Source organism: Oryctolagus cuniculus, chromosome 1, assembly GCF_051225735.1.
Source record: "Oryctolagus cuniculus isolate XC-2025 breed Fujian yellow rabbit chromosome 1, ASM5122573v1, whole genome shotgun sequence".
Taxonomy (NCBI): Eukaryota; Metazoa; Chordata; class Mammalia; order Lagomorpha; family Leporidae; genus Oryctolagus; species Oryctolagus cuniculus.
This window is the reverse complement of record NC_142867.1, coordinates 168,542,925-168,558,442: the sequence shown is the minus strand read 5'-3', so window position 1 is coordinate 168,558,442 and position 15,518 is coordinate 168,542,925. Positions and strand designations below refer to the sequence as shown.

Genomic DNA, 15,518 nt, shown 5'->3' with positions numbered 1-15,518 from the left:
TACCTGCTAGGTCAAATCTGTGTAAGAGGGCAGAGAATACTTCTAAAGGCTCTTTTCCTATCCTATTTCCATGCATCACAGTTTTTACCACCAGGTGGAGATAGAAAGCCAAGCCTACACAGTTTTACTTTGCTTGGCACTCAGACACAAAAATTCCTTATGCACAAATACCTTCTTGAAAAGGATTCCCTTGCTGAAATAAATAAAATCTTAATTGATTGTAACATTTGGCCAAAGTGATAAGTAACCTGAATTCAATCTCTTCTAACACTGATCATATTTATGCAAATAACAATGCATTCTTTTTTTCTATGAGGAAAATAAAATATAAAAGAATGTACTAAATAAGCCAAGACAATAGCTAGCTACTTGCATACAATTTAATTTATATGTTCCAGTGTCATTCTGTAAGGCATTCCAACAAAAGAAATGATTCCTTCAAGTTTCTAGAGGAACTGTAAATCAGGAAAAAATTTTTAAGTTGGTATTACATTCATGTAAATCAGTATTTTTTAGAAGTACATAGAAAATCTTTTCCCCAAATTTGCACCTCAGAACTCAGTTTTCACCCCCAGTTTCTTATATTTTCTTCCAGAATAATACAGATTCTAATATCACCGTTTTTCTTTAAAAAACAAACAGTAGCATTATATATACACTTTGTCTTTTCACCCAACAACATATCTAGAAAGTCTTTTTAAGTTAAAAAAGAAAAGTCCCGTTTTCACAGATTCATATTGTTTAAATCAATTTTCCTACATCTACAAAATGTTAACAATACACAACTAACCTAAGTGAGAACCAAATGTCAACTGTAAAGCAATTAAGAGAGCTAAATGATATCTAAGATTACTTGTTTTTTTCTATCAACGGATCTAAAACAGATATTTCATATTTTGGTACTTCTAGCTGCCTGGTCACAAACCTATATTCACATTTGGATGAGAAAGCTCAACTTTCTTCCAATTATACATACATACCCCAGAAACAGATTAAGGCTTTGGAAAAAATATATTTCTCTTTTCTTCAACTTGTATGATTTTTATCAGTATCTTTGAGGAACAGGGATTATGCTATATCAACTCTAGACCTTCTCAAAAAATACAAAATTAAAATTATAGTTGGTATATCAAATACATGGGCTTTATCATAATAATTTAAATATAGTGATATACCATCTTCAAAGCTTCAAATATCCTAAAAGGTTTAATCAAGCATTGTTAGAACTAAAAAGTTATCTTCAATTAAAAGAAATGAAACCAGCTTTCTGGTTGGTCATGTAATTAACCAACTATACTGTCTACTGTAATCACAAAATACCAAAGCACTGTACCTCATAATAGGTGCTTGCAAATCCAGTATTTTCTTCATTTCTAAATTTAATGCAGGAGCACACTGTTCTTCCTTGAAATGGGGTGTCCCCTTCATTTGCGGACTTCCTCTAAAAGAAACAGCACAGGATTAAAGATAAAGACACTCAAGCTAATACACACCCAAAATAAATGTAATCAAATTTATAAATTAGGTGTTCATCCTTTGGAATCATGAAAAACAGATATATCTATATATTCATTCCACTACAGCAGACATGTCTATACATCACTTGGAAATTAACTAAGACTAACCAATATAACTTATGCTGGGAGTGAGGTGGGAAAGAGCAGAGCAGAGTTGAAGGAAAAAACTACTAAGACAAATGTGAACTCTCAAGAGAGTCAACAGACATTTTGTTTAAATTGAGTGTTTTTTGTGAGCTGGCCAACTATGAAGGAAGCACATGCCCCAGGTGGTCCAAATTGGTATTTCATCTTAACTTTCTTGACACTCATCCTTCATTCCCATTCTTTGGCTATATATCAGAATTAAAGTGGGATTCAGGAATGCAATTAGGGTATGTTTCACAAATTAACTGGTTACAAATGGGAAAGTGGCTAATTTAAAAATCTCTAGTAGCAACACAGTGGCCAGGTCAATGCCGAAATAACTGAGCTGCCACACACACCCCTCAAAAGGTCTTGAAAGATGTTTTGGATTCTTTACCTCTACATGAGAGAAACAGACTACCATTCTTCATTGCCTATGCTGGAATTCACATTTCTTTTCTTGTTAGCTCTCAATGTTGGCAACAATTAGCCTGTCAACAGCACCTCTATCCTCTCCATTTCCAGTCACTTACAATACTGGAAATCAATTTATCAGAACTATTAAAATTCTGTGCAAACAAGTCCAACAGCTTTTGAGGTTCCCAGTTTTGTGAAAATGAGCTTGATGTGCAGAAACCTCTCTTGCTTACTATTTTTCATATGAAAGTTTGTGCTGTATTACCATCCTGTCCTGCTATTGCTATGACCTGGAACATTTGATTCCTTCTATGTCTAAATGGCTAAGCTAGTTAAGTTTTACCATTCAGGCTGACATCCAATTAATAAGTCCACCTGATGTGACAGCCTCTAAAACGGTTAAGAGTAATACATAAGTCACATTTAAACCTTTCTTCACACACATTTTGTGATGAATTTCCCAAGATGTTCTCAAAGTACATGTAACTTTAAAGTTAATTTTCATTTTTCAAAGTAACAGATGCATAGACGTGAAAATTCAAATAGTGCTGGAAGACTTATAACAAAGAAAAGCACATAATTCCCATTTCAGTGAAACTTAAGACATGATTACCAAAAGCTACAGATCCTAATTTGAACAAGGCAACTCTTATAAAGACACCTAAGAGTCAAATGGAGAAAACTAAACAGAAACTAAGTATTTGATAGTAATTTTGTTGTTGAACATACTGAATGTATTAAGATCATGGTTTTGTTTCCTTAAAATGTCCACCTGTTACAGATAAAATTGGAATTTGCTTTAATTTTTTTTTTTATTTCACAGAGTTAGACAGTGAGAGAGAGAGAGAGAGAAAGGTCCTCACTCCGTTGGTTCAGCCCCCAAATGGCCACTATGACCAGCACTACACAGATCTGAAGCCAGAAGCCAGATGCTTCCTCCTGGTCTCCCATGCAAGTGCAGGGGCCCAAGGACCCGGGCCATCCTCCACTGCCTTCCTGGGCCACAGCAGAGAGCTGGACTGGAAGAGAAGCAACCGGGACTAGAACTGGCGCCCATATGGGATGCCGACGCTGCAGGCGGAGGATTAACCAAGTGAACCACGGTGCTGGTCCCTGCTTTAAAATTTAATAAATACATATGGTAAGGAGAGAGTAATGTTGGTAACTTTTCAATTTGGGAGATGAATATATGGGTACACAGGAGTCCTATATATCTGACAAATTCCAAAATGTGCAAACCAATATATTTCCCTTGGCAAATTGAAAGCTTTGCCAGAATGTCTTTATAATTCTCAGGTGTGGTTGACACATTCAATGAAATTTTTACTCAAAGACTTTATCTCCCCACCAGACCCCCATTTGAAAGTCCTTAGGATATTTTGTTATCTCTAGTGGTTTCAATAATTTCAGAATGACATACTTTTCTACAAGTAGGTGAACTTTTATTTTTTTTCTCACTGTTCAAACTAGTGACATCTTTACTTTTGGTCTTAGAAATTTACATGTTGTTTCCCTTAATACATTAATAAAGGTTCTCTATTTCCTGAACTCCTACCAGGTTAGATACAGAAATTTAACCTATAATTTTCTCCTTTCTCTCTAATTTTTGTCTGTTTTCTGCATCTTTCAACACTTTTGCTGAATGTACTTCTGCTTTGTAATTTTCATCCCAAGAACTCTATCACCCACCCCATTTTTTCATTTTCAGAAAAAGATTTTCTTTAACATTTGAAAGAGTGACAGAGAGAGACAGAGACAGACATAGAGACAGAAATATATCTTCTATCCACTGGTTCACTCCCCAAACGCCTGCAACAAGACCCTGCTCTGGGCCAGGCTGAAGCCAGGAGTCAGGAACTCCATCTGGGTCTCTCACCCAGGTGGCAGTCTCCAAGCAATTGGGCCACCACTGGCTGCCTCCTAGGATGTGCATTAGTAGGAAGATGGATCAAAGCATAATAACCAGACTTGAACTTGGCACTCTGATATGAGATGTGAGTGTTCCAAATAGCCCCTTAACCTGTTGTATCACAACATGCCCCCCACACCACTCCTTCCCCAACACTTTTTTTTCTTAAAGCATCCTGTTTTGTTTCATTATGCAGTATTTGCCTAAGGTTGTCAATTATTTAAGTGTCTTCATTTTCTGCCTTGTCTTTTTTTTTTTTTTTTTTTTTACCTTACATCTGTCCTTTACATTGGAAATTTTCCGAAGATGGCTAACAAGCCATGACTGTTTGTCCATATTTAAAAGGTTAACAACTAAAAGATGACTTAAAAGCTCAAGGTATGTATAGGTTGGGCTTGTCAACTGGTAGATTCATTGTAGCTGTGTCTTCTGTGGGGTTTTTTTTTTTTTTTTTTTTTTTGAGGAGGCAGAGCGGGGGTGGGGGGGGGAGGGTGGAAGTCTTCAAATACTAGTATTTGTTGAGCAGTTTTCCTGGGATGGTTAAATTTCTCCATGAAGTATCCTCAAACTTGCCTAGGATATATATGAATGACAGAAGTCTGGAGTCAACCAAGGAAAGACAACTTGATGAACTACTATCTAAAATTTTTACTTAATCATCATTTTTAGAATAGCATCTCACCTCTGCCCTGCTCTGTGCTGGGAATTCCTCTGGTTTAATCACAATATAGTTCCATTTCCTGTGAGGTGGAAACATATGAATCCTTATTCAGATTTTCAAACAATCCCCCTAACAATGGCCCCTGCCTCAATCCTATACTGTAACATCAGTTCATCTAATTCCTGAGCCTTTTTGAGTGTTTTCTACTGGTATCCTCTAAGTATTTAGTCACTCAAGACTAAATTTTCATTTTTTTCTATAAATTTTTATTTATATAAGGTGACCAAATTTCATGCATTTCATAAATACAGGTTTAGGAGCACAGTGATACTTCCCACCCTGTTCTTTCTCCCACACATGTTCCCATGTTCCCTTCTCTTTCCTTTCTTATTCTTTAATTTTTATAAGACATGCTTTCAGTTTATTTTATAATCCAAAGCTTAATCTTCCACTTAATAAAGAATTCAACAGTAAGAAGAACAAAACACTGTTCCTCAACAGTAGAGAAAAGAGCTGTAAACAATAATCACATCTTAAAATGTCAATTCTGCTCAAATACCTTTTTTTACTCTATTAGTTACAACATATCAGAGAAAACATGGTATTTGTCTTTTTGAGATTGGCTTATTTCACTAGGTATACTGATTTAGCTGCATCCATTCTAATGGAATTTCATTCTTTTTTATGGCTGAATAGTATTCCATAGTGTATATATACAACATTTTCATTATCCAGTCATCAGTTAATGGAAATCTGGGTTGATTCTGTATCTTAGCTATTGTGAATTGAAATGCAATAAACATGGGATAAAGATAACACTTTCATCTGCTGATTTCATTTTGTTTGTGTAAATTCCCAGGAGTGGGATGGCTGGGTCACTGGTGGATCTATTTTCAGATTTCTGAGGTATCTCCATACTGTCTTCCACATGGCTATACTATTTTACATTCCTACCAATGGTGGATTAGGGCACCTTTTCCTCCCAAACCCTCACCAGGATTGTTTTTTAATTTTTGGATGATACTCATTCTAACTGAGGTGAGGTGATATTTCACTGTGTTTTTTTATTTGCATTTCTCTATGGCAAGTGATTCTGAGCATTTTTTTCATGTGCCTGTTGGCCAATTTGTATTTTATCTTTTGAAAATCGCCAGTTCATCTCCTTTGCCTATTTCTTAACTGGATTGTTGTCTTGTTGTTGTTGAGTTTCTTGAGCTCTTTCGAGATCCTGGATATTAATTCTTTATCAGCTACATAATTTTCAAATATATTCTCCCATTCTGTAGGTTGCCGTTTCACTTTGTTGAGTGTTTACTTTGTAGTGCAAAACCTTCTTAGCTTGATGTAACCCCATTTGTCTTCTTTTGCTTTTATTGTTTGTACTTCTGGGGTCTTTTCCAGTAAGTTTTTGCCTATGCCAATGTCTTGCAGGGTTTTCCGAATGTTCTCCTCTAGTAATCTGATTATTCAAGTTTAATGGTATTTGTATGTCATTTTTCTTATTAAATTTCTAGCTGAAAGGTTAGAGATATCTCTAGCTTTCATTAAAGATGGTAATACTACAACTTTTTATTTTGTTGATTTTCGAACAAAAAAAAAAACCTTGCATCATTACCTTAAAACTGAAAATCCTCTATTCTTTATGTAAATACTATTGTTTATTAATGTATCATTTAAAGCAAGAGACCAGCACTGTGACGTGTCAAGTAAAGTCACTTCCTGTGATGCCAGCATCCCTCATGGGCACTAGTTCCAGTCCTGAATCCATTTTCAAACCAGCTCCCTACTAATGCTCCGAGAAAAGCAGAAGATGGTTCAAAAACTTGGGTCTCTACACTCACATGAGAGACCCAGATGAAGCTCCCAGCTCTGGATTCAGCCTGGCCCAGAGTTTCCATTGCAGCTATCAGCGGATTGAACCAATGGTTGGAAGTTCTCTCTCTCTCTCTATATATATTTTTTTTCAACTAATCTTTAAAAAAAATTTTAAAGCAAATTTACATAATCCTGATTTCTCAAAAGCTGCTACTGTGAAATTATAAACACACTTCACAGGGAAGTTTCCATTATGTTCCAAACATACTATAATGCAGTAAAACTGTAAAAGTTATATTAATAAAATCTTTGCTTTAACAAAACTATTATGACATATAGTTCAACAATAATATAGCATCAGATAGTTGGAAAAGAATCACTGAAGATAAGGCTGGAAGGATAAATTGAAGCCAGATTATGAAGGACACTAAATGTCACAAAAATAGTATTATATTGAGCACTTACTGTGTATGATATATTGTACAAAATGTTCTACACATACCATGTGAAGCAATCATTTATAATTTGAGAGGATTATTCCCATTTTTCCAGAAAAGAAATCTCAACTTGAAAATATTCAGAACTTTACTCATGGTCACAAAGGTAACAAGGGTACGAGCTAACATTTCAGTCTCTGGGCTTCAATTCAACTTCTTAGCAACTGATTAATTACTAGAGCTGAGCAGGAGATGTAACTTCTGCATAAAGAAATAATGAATGAATGCTAAAAATAGATTGAGGATGGAATGAGGAGGGAGTATAGTCCATAGGCTAATTAGAGACTGTTAATGTTATGTTGTTCACATCTGGGCTCACAAAACAATCTGTGGTTTCCTAACTACATAAAATTAAGTACGGCCATATGACTTCAGCTTAAAGTTTGAGAGTAATTTGTGTTACCTATGGTAAAAGGATTTTAGAACCAAAACTGTGCAATAAACTTTATTAATATACTAAATAAATTACTGACAGTTAAGAATTTTGTCAAGTAAAACAAAACAAATAGTCTGTGAGTACTCCACTTAAGTGATTTTACTAACTATGGAGTCTGAGAATTAGAGAGGGAGAGAAGAAGACAAAGTAACAAAACCTAAGAGACTTGTGGGAACATCACCAATACTAACGTATGTGCAATGAGTCCTAAAGGCAAGAAAAGAGAAGAACATTTGAAGAGACAGTGGCTGAAAAATTTTCCACATTTCATAAAGACATGAACCTATACATCCAAATATCTCAGCAAATTCCAAAGATAATTTTTTAAGAGATCCACATTGAAATACACTAGATTCAAACTGTCCAAAGACAAATAATCTTAAAAGCAACAAGGTCAGTGACTCTTCATGTATAGAGGATCCTTAATAAGGTCAACAGACAACTTATCAAATCATGGGGGCGAGACTGCACTGAGATGACATATTTCAAGTGCAGAAAGTAAAAATGTAAACAAAGTATTATATATATATATGAATAAAGTATCCTTCAAAAACAAAAAAAAAAAATTAAGACTTTCCAGGCACACAAAAAGACAAGGGAATTTGTCACAGGTAGACTTCAACTAGGAGAAATGTCAAAGTTGAGTCCTTTAGGCTGAAGTGAAAGGACAAGAGCTAGTAACTCAAAACTATGTGAGCAAATAAAGAACACTGATAAAGGTAACTATAAAATAGATAAGCTAGCAGCATTATACTTTTGGTTCAGAAACCAGTTTTCCTGCATGATGTAAAAGACAAATGCATAAACAGTACTTATCAGTGTATAGCAATAGTTACACAATCTGTAACAACATTAAAGGAGAGGGATGGAAATGTAAGCAGCATTTTTTGGGGGGTATACTACTAAAGCTAAGTTGGTATGAATTGAAACTGGTCTGTTGTATATGTGAGGTGTTAATTATAATCTCCAACATAACCATCAATAAAATATAGAGAAAAGGAAATAAAGGAATAAAAACAGTACAATGTAAAAGATCAAACAAAAAAGAAAGCAGTCATGGAGAAACCTAAGAATGAAAAAGATGTAGACCCATACAAATCAAAAAGTAAAATGGCCTAAGTCCTTATTTATCATTATTACTTCAAATGTCAATGGATTAAATGCCTCTAATAAAAGGCAAATGTCACAATGTTTTAAAAAATAAATTATTTCATTTATAAGTTATCTATAAGAGGCTCATTTCAGATTCAAACACAAAAATGGGCTGAAAGTGAAGACAGAAAAAGATACTCAATGCAAATAGTAAGTGTGGCTGTAGTAATAACAGAAAAGATGGACTTTAAATAAGAAACTGAGAGGACAATGAAAGACTTCTATAGTCATATTTATACATTACATATATTTTTATAAATAAAATGGTCATTTCTGCAAGAAGATACCATAATCATAGGTAGATATGAGTCAAACAACAGAGTCTCAAAATATGTGGAACAAACACTGATAGAACTGGAGAAAGCAACAGGCAATAATTGTTGCAGATGCTTCAGTATCCCATTTTCAATAATGCATAGAAAAACAAGACAAGTTAGTAAAGAAATAGAATCTGAACACAATTAATTCATTATATAAGGCCAACATTACCTTGACACCAATGCCAAACAACAAAAAATGCCAACAATAGAACAACTATGGTCCAACATGCCTTGCCTTATAAATATAAATGCAAAAATCCTCAACAATACATTCGCAAATCAAATCCAGTGGCAAACAAAGGATGGAATACCATAATCAAGTGAGATTTATCTTAATACAATGGTGACAGAACATTAAAAATTAATCCATGCAATACTCCACATTAATAGAATGAAGAAAAAAATATCTGATGGGACCAATGCTGTGACACAGTGGGTTAAAGTCCCAGCCTGCAGTGTTAGCATCCTATATGGGTGCCAGTTCGAGTCCTGGATGCTCTACTTCCAATCCAGCTCTCTGCTATGGCCTGAGAAAGCAGAAGAAGATGGCCCAAGTCCTTGGGCCCCTGCACCCACATGGGAGATGCAGAAGAAGTTCCTGCCTCCTGGCTTCGGATCAGCTCAGCTCTGGCTGCTGCGGCCATTTGGGGAATGAACCAGCAGATGGAAGACCATTCTGTCTAACTTCCAAATAAAAAATAACTCTATAAAAAAAATCTGAGCATGATCTTCAAGCAAAAATAGCATGACAAAATCCATCCTCTTTCATGATAAAAACACAACAAACTAGGAAAAGAACTACTTCAACATGATAAAGAATATAAATGAAAAAATAAACAGCTAACATCTTACTCAATGGTGAAAGAATGACAACATTCCCACTAGAATCAGAAAAAAATAAAAGTATGCTGCTTTCATCATTTCTATTCAACATCATACTAGAATTTAGACAAAATGATCAGGCAAGAATAAGAAATGAAAAATCAGCCAATAGGAATACAAAAAGCAGAACTATCTCTGTTCAAAGACACTGTGTTAGTATAAACAGGAAATCCTTTAAAAAAATCGATAAAAATTGTCATTAGAGTTATTAATTCAACAAAGTTGCAGGACACATGATCAACACAGAAAGATAGCATATTTCTCTACATTAGCAGTAGAGAATTCAAAAAGGGGAGGAACTCATAAAACAACTCCATTTCACTGAAATAAATAAATAAATAAATAAATCACTTAGAACCATCTGAATGGTGATCCTGGCTACAAGCTTAGGCCGCAGCCCAGCCTCAGCCATTGTGGATGTTTGGGTAGTGAACCAGCAGATGGAATGTTTCTTTCTACCTCTCAAAACAAAAAAACCTACACAACCATATTGAGATACCACTTCATCCACTACAATGGTGATAATAAAAAATCATGGAAAATAATAATTATTGACAAAGATCCATGGAGAGACCATGGATCTGGGAAAACAGTCTGGTGGTTTCTCAAAAGCTAAAGAATTACCACATGTTCTAGCAATCTAATTCCCAGGTATAATAGCCAAAAGAATCGAAAAATGGGGCTTTAAACAGAAATTGGACACAAATATTCATAAGTACTATCTACAACAGCCAAAGGTAGGAACAATCTCAGTATTCATTGATAAATAAAACAAAAATGATAAACACAATGCAGTATATCCATACAACAGAATATTATTCAGCCATAAAAAGAATGAAGTACTGATACATGCCAAAACAAAGATGAAACTCAAAAACATTAGGCTAAATTAAAGAAGACACAAAAGGTTACATATTGTATAATTCCATTTATATGAAATATCCAGTGTGGGGAGCAGCTCGGACTAGACTAAGTTACTGGAATTAAGACTTATTCTATGCATCTGCTCTCCCACAATATGGCGCTGAGAAGGGAGAAAACAGCTTCTACACAGCTGCCTCCAGTTCAACCAATAAACTGTAGGACCTACTCCTGATTGGAGGAGAGCAGCGTACTCGGCGTGTGGGTAGCAGAGTTGGGATTGGTGGAAGAGGACTATAAAGGAGGAGAGAGACAACATGCACCAGGAACATCTATCTGAAGGAACACCTGTGCAGCCCCCAAGAGAGCCGGCCGGCGGTGTGCCGCTCCCCCGTGGAAGTGGGGAAAGTGGCCAGGGGGAACCGCCCTTCCACGGAGGTGGAAGGGACGGTAGCCAACCTGGGAAGAACCAGCAGCAAACCCGGGGAGGGCCGAGCAGACAAAAGAACAGCGCAGGGTCCTGTGTCGTTCCTCCACGAAGAGGGGGAGCGACAATCCAGAATAGTCAAGTCCATAGAGACAAACAGAGATATGGGCCTGGGAGCACCGGAGAAGAGAGTGACTGCTTAATAGATTTGTGACTTACACTTGCAGTAAGGTAGAAATTCTGGAACTAGATAATGATTGCACCAAACACTATAAATGTACTTATTGCCAGTGAACTCTGACAAGGGTGGGGAATATCAGGCACACAAGTTACTTAATCAGGTGCTTCCCCCCTCAATCCATGATGGGTTTATGAGAGAAGAAACAGAAACTTTAAAGGAAACCAAGAAAAGCATGTGCATCTGGGTGCAGGCTGGCGGGTACTCAGGCAGCCCAGGAGAATTCAGGACCTAAGAGGAGAAAGACCAATAAAGATAAGACCTAAAAAAAAATAAAAAAAGTTAAGAATGCCTGTTTAATGGATATAAAAGGATACCTTATCTTAAATTTTAATTAAATACTAGTCTCTTTCTTCACTTGATAAATTTTTAAAGTTCTTTAAATAAAATTGCTGATGAATAAAGGAAATAGTGATTAAGTACCATTTGTTTAAGTATTCTTGAAAAACAATTTTTTTTTCTTAATGCAGTCTCTGATCAACTGTGTGATAACATATTCTAAGTTGTGGTTCTCAAAGTCAAGAGATTTACATTTATATTATGTCACTGGCTAGCTAGAATGACTTCAAGTAGACAATTTGGCTTGCTTAAGAGAATACTTCCAAATATGTATTAAAGTTTAACTTTAGTAAATTCATTAATTTCAGTATGTAAAACACAACATACTTTCAGAATTAAACTGGACAGCACAAAATTGAGAAAACTGAGATTATAGCAAAAATCCAAGATTTGACAAACCCAGCTACACTCAATTTACAAAATATTTACATCAGATTTGTTAAATCAATTTATGAAGTAGATCTTACTCTTACTACTTGAGTAATCTTTCTCTAGACAACTTTTAATAGATTTTTGTTCATTCATTTAAAGTATATAAAATAAACATTTAAGCTTGAATACTACTGTAAAATTAACTTGATTTAAACTAGCAAATATTACAGCTGAGTAAATAATGATAATGTAAATAAATAAAAGTATTAAAGGTTTATCAGTATTAAAGAAGTTATCTTTGCAAACAACTGGTTTGCAAGTAGTGTACAAATGACTACTCTGCTAAAGTGCCCAGTCCCTGTGACTGCTTACATCTGATACATGATTCAATTTCAGAAATGCTTTTGAACAAGATCATTTGTATTTTTTAGTAACTTCTTTAAAAAGGGGGGGGGGTGTACTTATTTATTTTGAAAGACAGAGTCAGACAGAGAGAGTGATCGTCCATCCATTGGCTCACTCTCCAGATGGCTGCAAAGGCCAGAGCTGGGCCAGGCTGAAGTCAGGAGCCAGTAGCTTCACCTGTATCTGCCACATGGGTGGCAAGGGCCCAAACCTTTGGGCCATCTTTCCTGCTTTTCCCAGGCCATTAGCAGAGAGTTAGATCAGAAGTGGAGTAGCCAGGACAAGAACCAGCACCCAAAAGGTATGCCGGCATTGCTGGGAGTGGCTTCACCATATTTGCCGCAAGCTGGCCCCTTCTAAAAACTTTTTAAGGTTTTGTCATACTTTACATTCTAAGTCACTCTAAAACGTCACAGTCAAAGAAGCAGAAATTGTCTTCTTTTCTGAACACATATAAATTGTCTTAAATACCCAATGGAGTTTATATTTAAGAATTCTAGGGGCTTGCAGTATGGTGTAGCAGGTTAAGCCTCTACCTTCTCAGCAAAGAGAAGGTACTGTCAGTGGTTGACCCCTAAAGGGGAATGAAAAATGAAATGCTTCTATGAGACAAACTAGCCAAAGTTCCCATAGCCTTCAATAGGGAGAAATTTCCCATAAAATTGATAAAATCCCCAAATCAAACAATACTGCCCTCAAATGTATCATAAAAATCATAGAGAAGTCTTAAAAGAAAAATAAGGAGGTTGCCTCCAATGCATGTCAAGTATCTCTTAGAGAACTAAACCAAGTGACATAGAAAACACACTACACAGGGGCTGGTGCCATGGCTCACTTGGTAATCCTCCACCTGCAGTACCGGCATCCCATGTGGGCGCCAGGTTCGAGTCCCAGTTGCTCCTCTTCCAGTCCAGCTCTGTGCTGTGGCCCTGGAAGGCAGTGGAGGATGGCCTAAGTGCTTGGGCCCCTGCACCTGCATGGGAGACCAGGAGGAAGCACCTGGCTCCTGGCTGTGGCGGCCATCTTGGGGGTGAACCAACAGAAGGAAGACCTATCTCTGTGTGTGTGTCTCTATCTCACTAACTCTATCAAAATAAAAAAAAAAAAAATCACACTACACAATTTAATTCAATAGGCTTTGATGTGAATAAACTACACTGTGCATATCTCAAAAAAACCAAAATGCCCGCATGGGAAAATAATGTGTCAGATAATTTGATGCATTTGGAGTAGGGGCACAGAAACTTCCAGAGTACAATTAATTATACCATGTTTTTCTCTGCAATACAACCTACCTAAGGCTTATCTTAATTTCCAAGTTTACAGCACTACCTTCCTTAGCTACAAAACTTACCTGGACAAGAGAATACTTCCCCTGAAATACTATTAGGTTTTTTCATGACATTCAGTCACTTGGAATTTGTTGATTTTACACTGCCATTAACCTTAAATACTTGCTCATAAAATCTTATATCTCTAGGCCGGCGCCGCGGCTCAATAGGCTAATCCTCTGCCTGTGGAGCCAGCACACCGGGTTCTAGTCCCGGTCGGGGAGCCAGATTCTGTCCCGGTTGCCCCTCTTCCAGGCCAGCTCTCTGCTGTGGCCCGGGGGGTGCAGTGGAGGATGGCCCAAGTGCTTGGGCCCTGCACCCCATGGGAGACCAGGAGAAGCACCTGGCTCCTGCCTTCGGATCAGTGCGGTGTGCCGGCCACAGCGTGCTGGCCGCGGTGGCCATTGGAGGATGAACCAATGGCAAAGGAAGACCTTTCTCTCTGTCTCTCTCTCTCTCTCTCTCTCTCACTGTCCACTCTGCCTGTCAAAAATTTAAAAAAAAAAAATCTTTTATCTCTTCAGCAACAATGTATGGCTAGTGTCTCATAAATGAGATTAAACACACAATAAATGTTCGATGAAGATAAAAAGGATTAATTCCACTCCAAATTTCCAAATCTTAAGATTTTTGATTCTGGAATGTGCCAAACATGATCTAGGAAGTTCTGGCAGCCACAGGTGACACTTGTTCTCCAACAATGGTTCTGGACAGGCTGAAATGGCTTCTTTCCCCTAAACTCTGTAAATTATTTTTCATCAATTGTAAATAATATAATTGCTTACTGGAATGCCCATAATTAAGTATTTATGGATGAAACAAAAATAATGATGTGTTGGTGTGCTTAAATATACTCCAGTGTAAAAAGATTGGAAACTGTTTAAGCACACTGATGGACACAAAGATGGTCGCTTTAGTATTCTATTCAGAGAGTAGCCCTCTGGAAACAAACCAAAAAAACTCCACAAAATATATGAAACAATTGTATTCAGACATTAGATAGCAGCAAGCACATTACTGCTACGTTGAGTAAAAGGACATAAAATTTTCTGAAGGAAGTAACTTTCCAGACTGTCATATAAGGCAGCAAAACCCAAGCCCAGTATGGCAGCCACATTATATTGAGGACAAAAAGACTGCAGTTCAAGGATGCTGAAGCAGCTATTTGTGGAGCAGAGTACCAGAGAGGTAGCAGTCATACAGACAAAAAGCTCTGGAAACCCGAGTTCCTGAGTTTTACCAAACACTAAGCTATGCATACCAAAAAGCCTCAAAACATCCAAAAAAATTCTTCAAATAACCTAACTGCCATCCATACAAACTTTAACATGCTTTAAAGAAAAAAACAAAATCAGGAAATCAATAATGTAATATAATATCCAGCATTCAATATAAAATTACTAGACATGTGATATGAACTTGCAATTCTATTCCTAGGTATTTATTTACCCAAGAGATATAGGACGACTGGAGAGTGAAATTCAAGTAGAATATAAAATTTCAGATCAGTTTCACATTTTCACCTTTTATCTTCATATACCCTTATTGATTCCTTTAAATAAGAAAGCATTCATAGATTATCAGTGTATGCCATGGGAGTACATGTGAGGGTCAGGTATCTCTTGAGTATAAGGGAGGATAAGAGAGTTGAGGGCGCAAGCATTATAGAGTAGAAAAGATGTTTGACCTGAGCTTAAAAACTAAGTCAAATAGGTCATGTGCATGAAAAAGATAGCAGAAAAGGCATATTTAGTACAGTAAAAAAAATAAACAGAGGCACTGAATTAACAGGAATTGTGAGTTTAATGCATCT

At 36.5% G+C, this 15,518-nt stretch overlaps 1 protein-coding gene across 9 annotated transcripts in view; it reads right to left on the bottom strand.

The window, feature by feature from the left end:
- The window catches only part of RIC1 (RIC1 partner of RAB6A GEF complex), a 169,385-nt gene that overhangs the window by 76,932 nt on the left and 76,935 nt on the right, over window positions 1–15,518 (bottom strand). For 7 of the 9 annotated variants that reach the window (XM_008255095.5, XM_002708103.6, XM_017341498.4 and 4 more), the window contains one exon: window positions 1,334–1,441. In XM_008255095.5, the coding sequence (XP_008253317.2) occupies window positions 1,334–1,441 (108 nt within the window). Of the gene's footprint in view, window positions 1–1,333; window positions 1,442–15,518 lie in introns of those variants that run through there. The other 2 variants (XM_089299271.1, XM_089299268.1) reach the window with 2 other exon arrangements.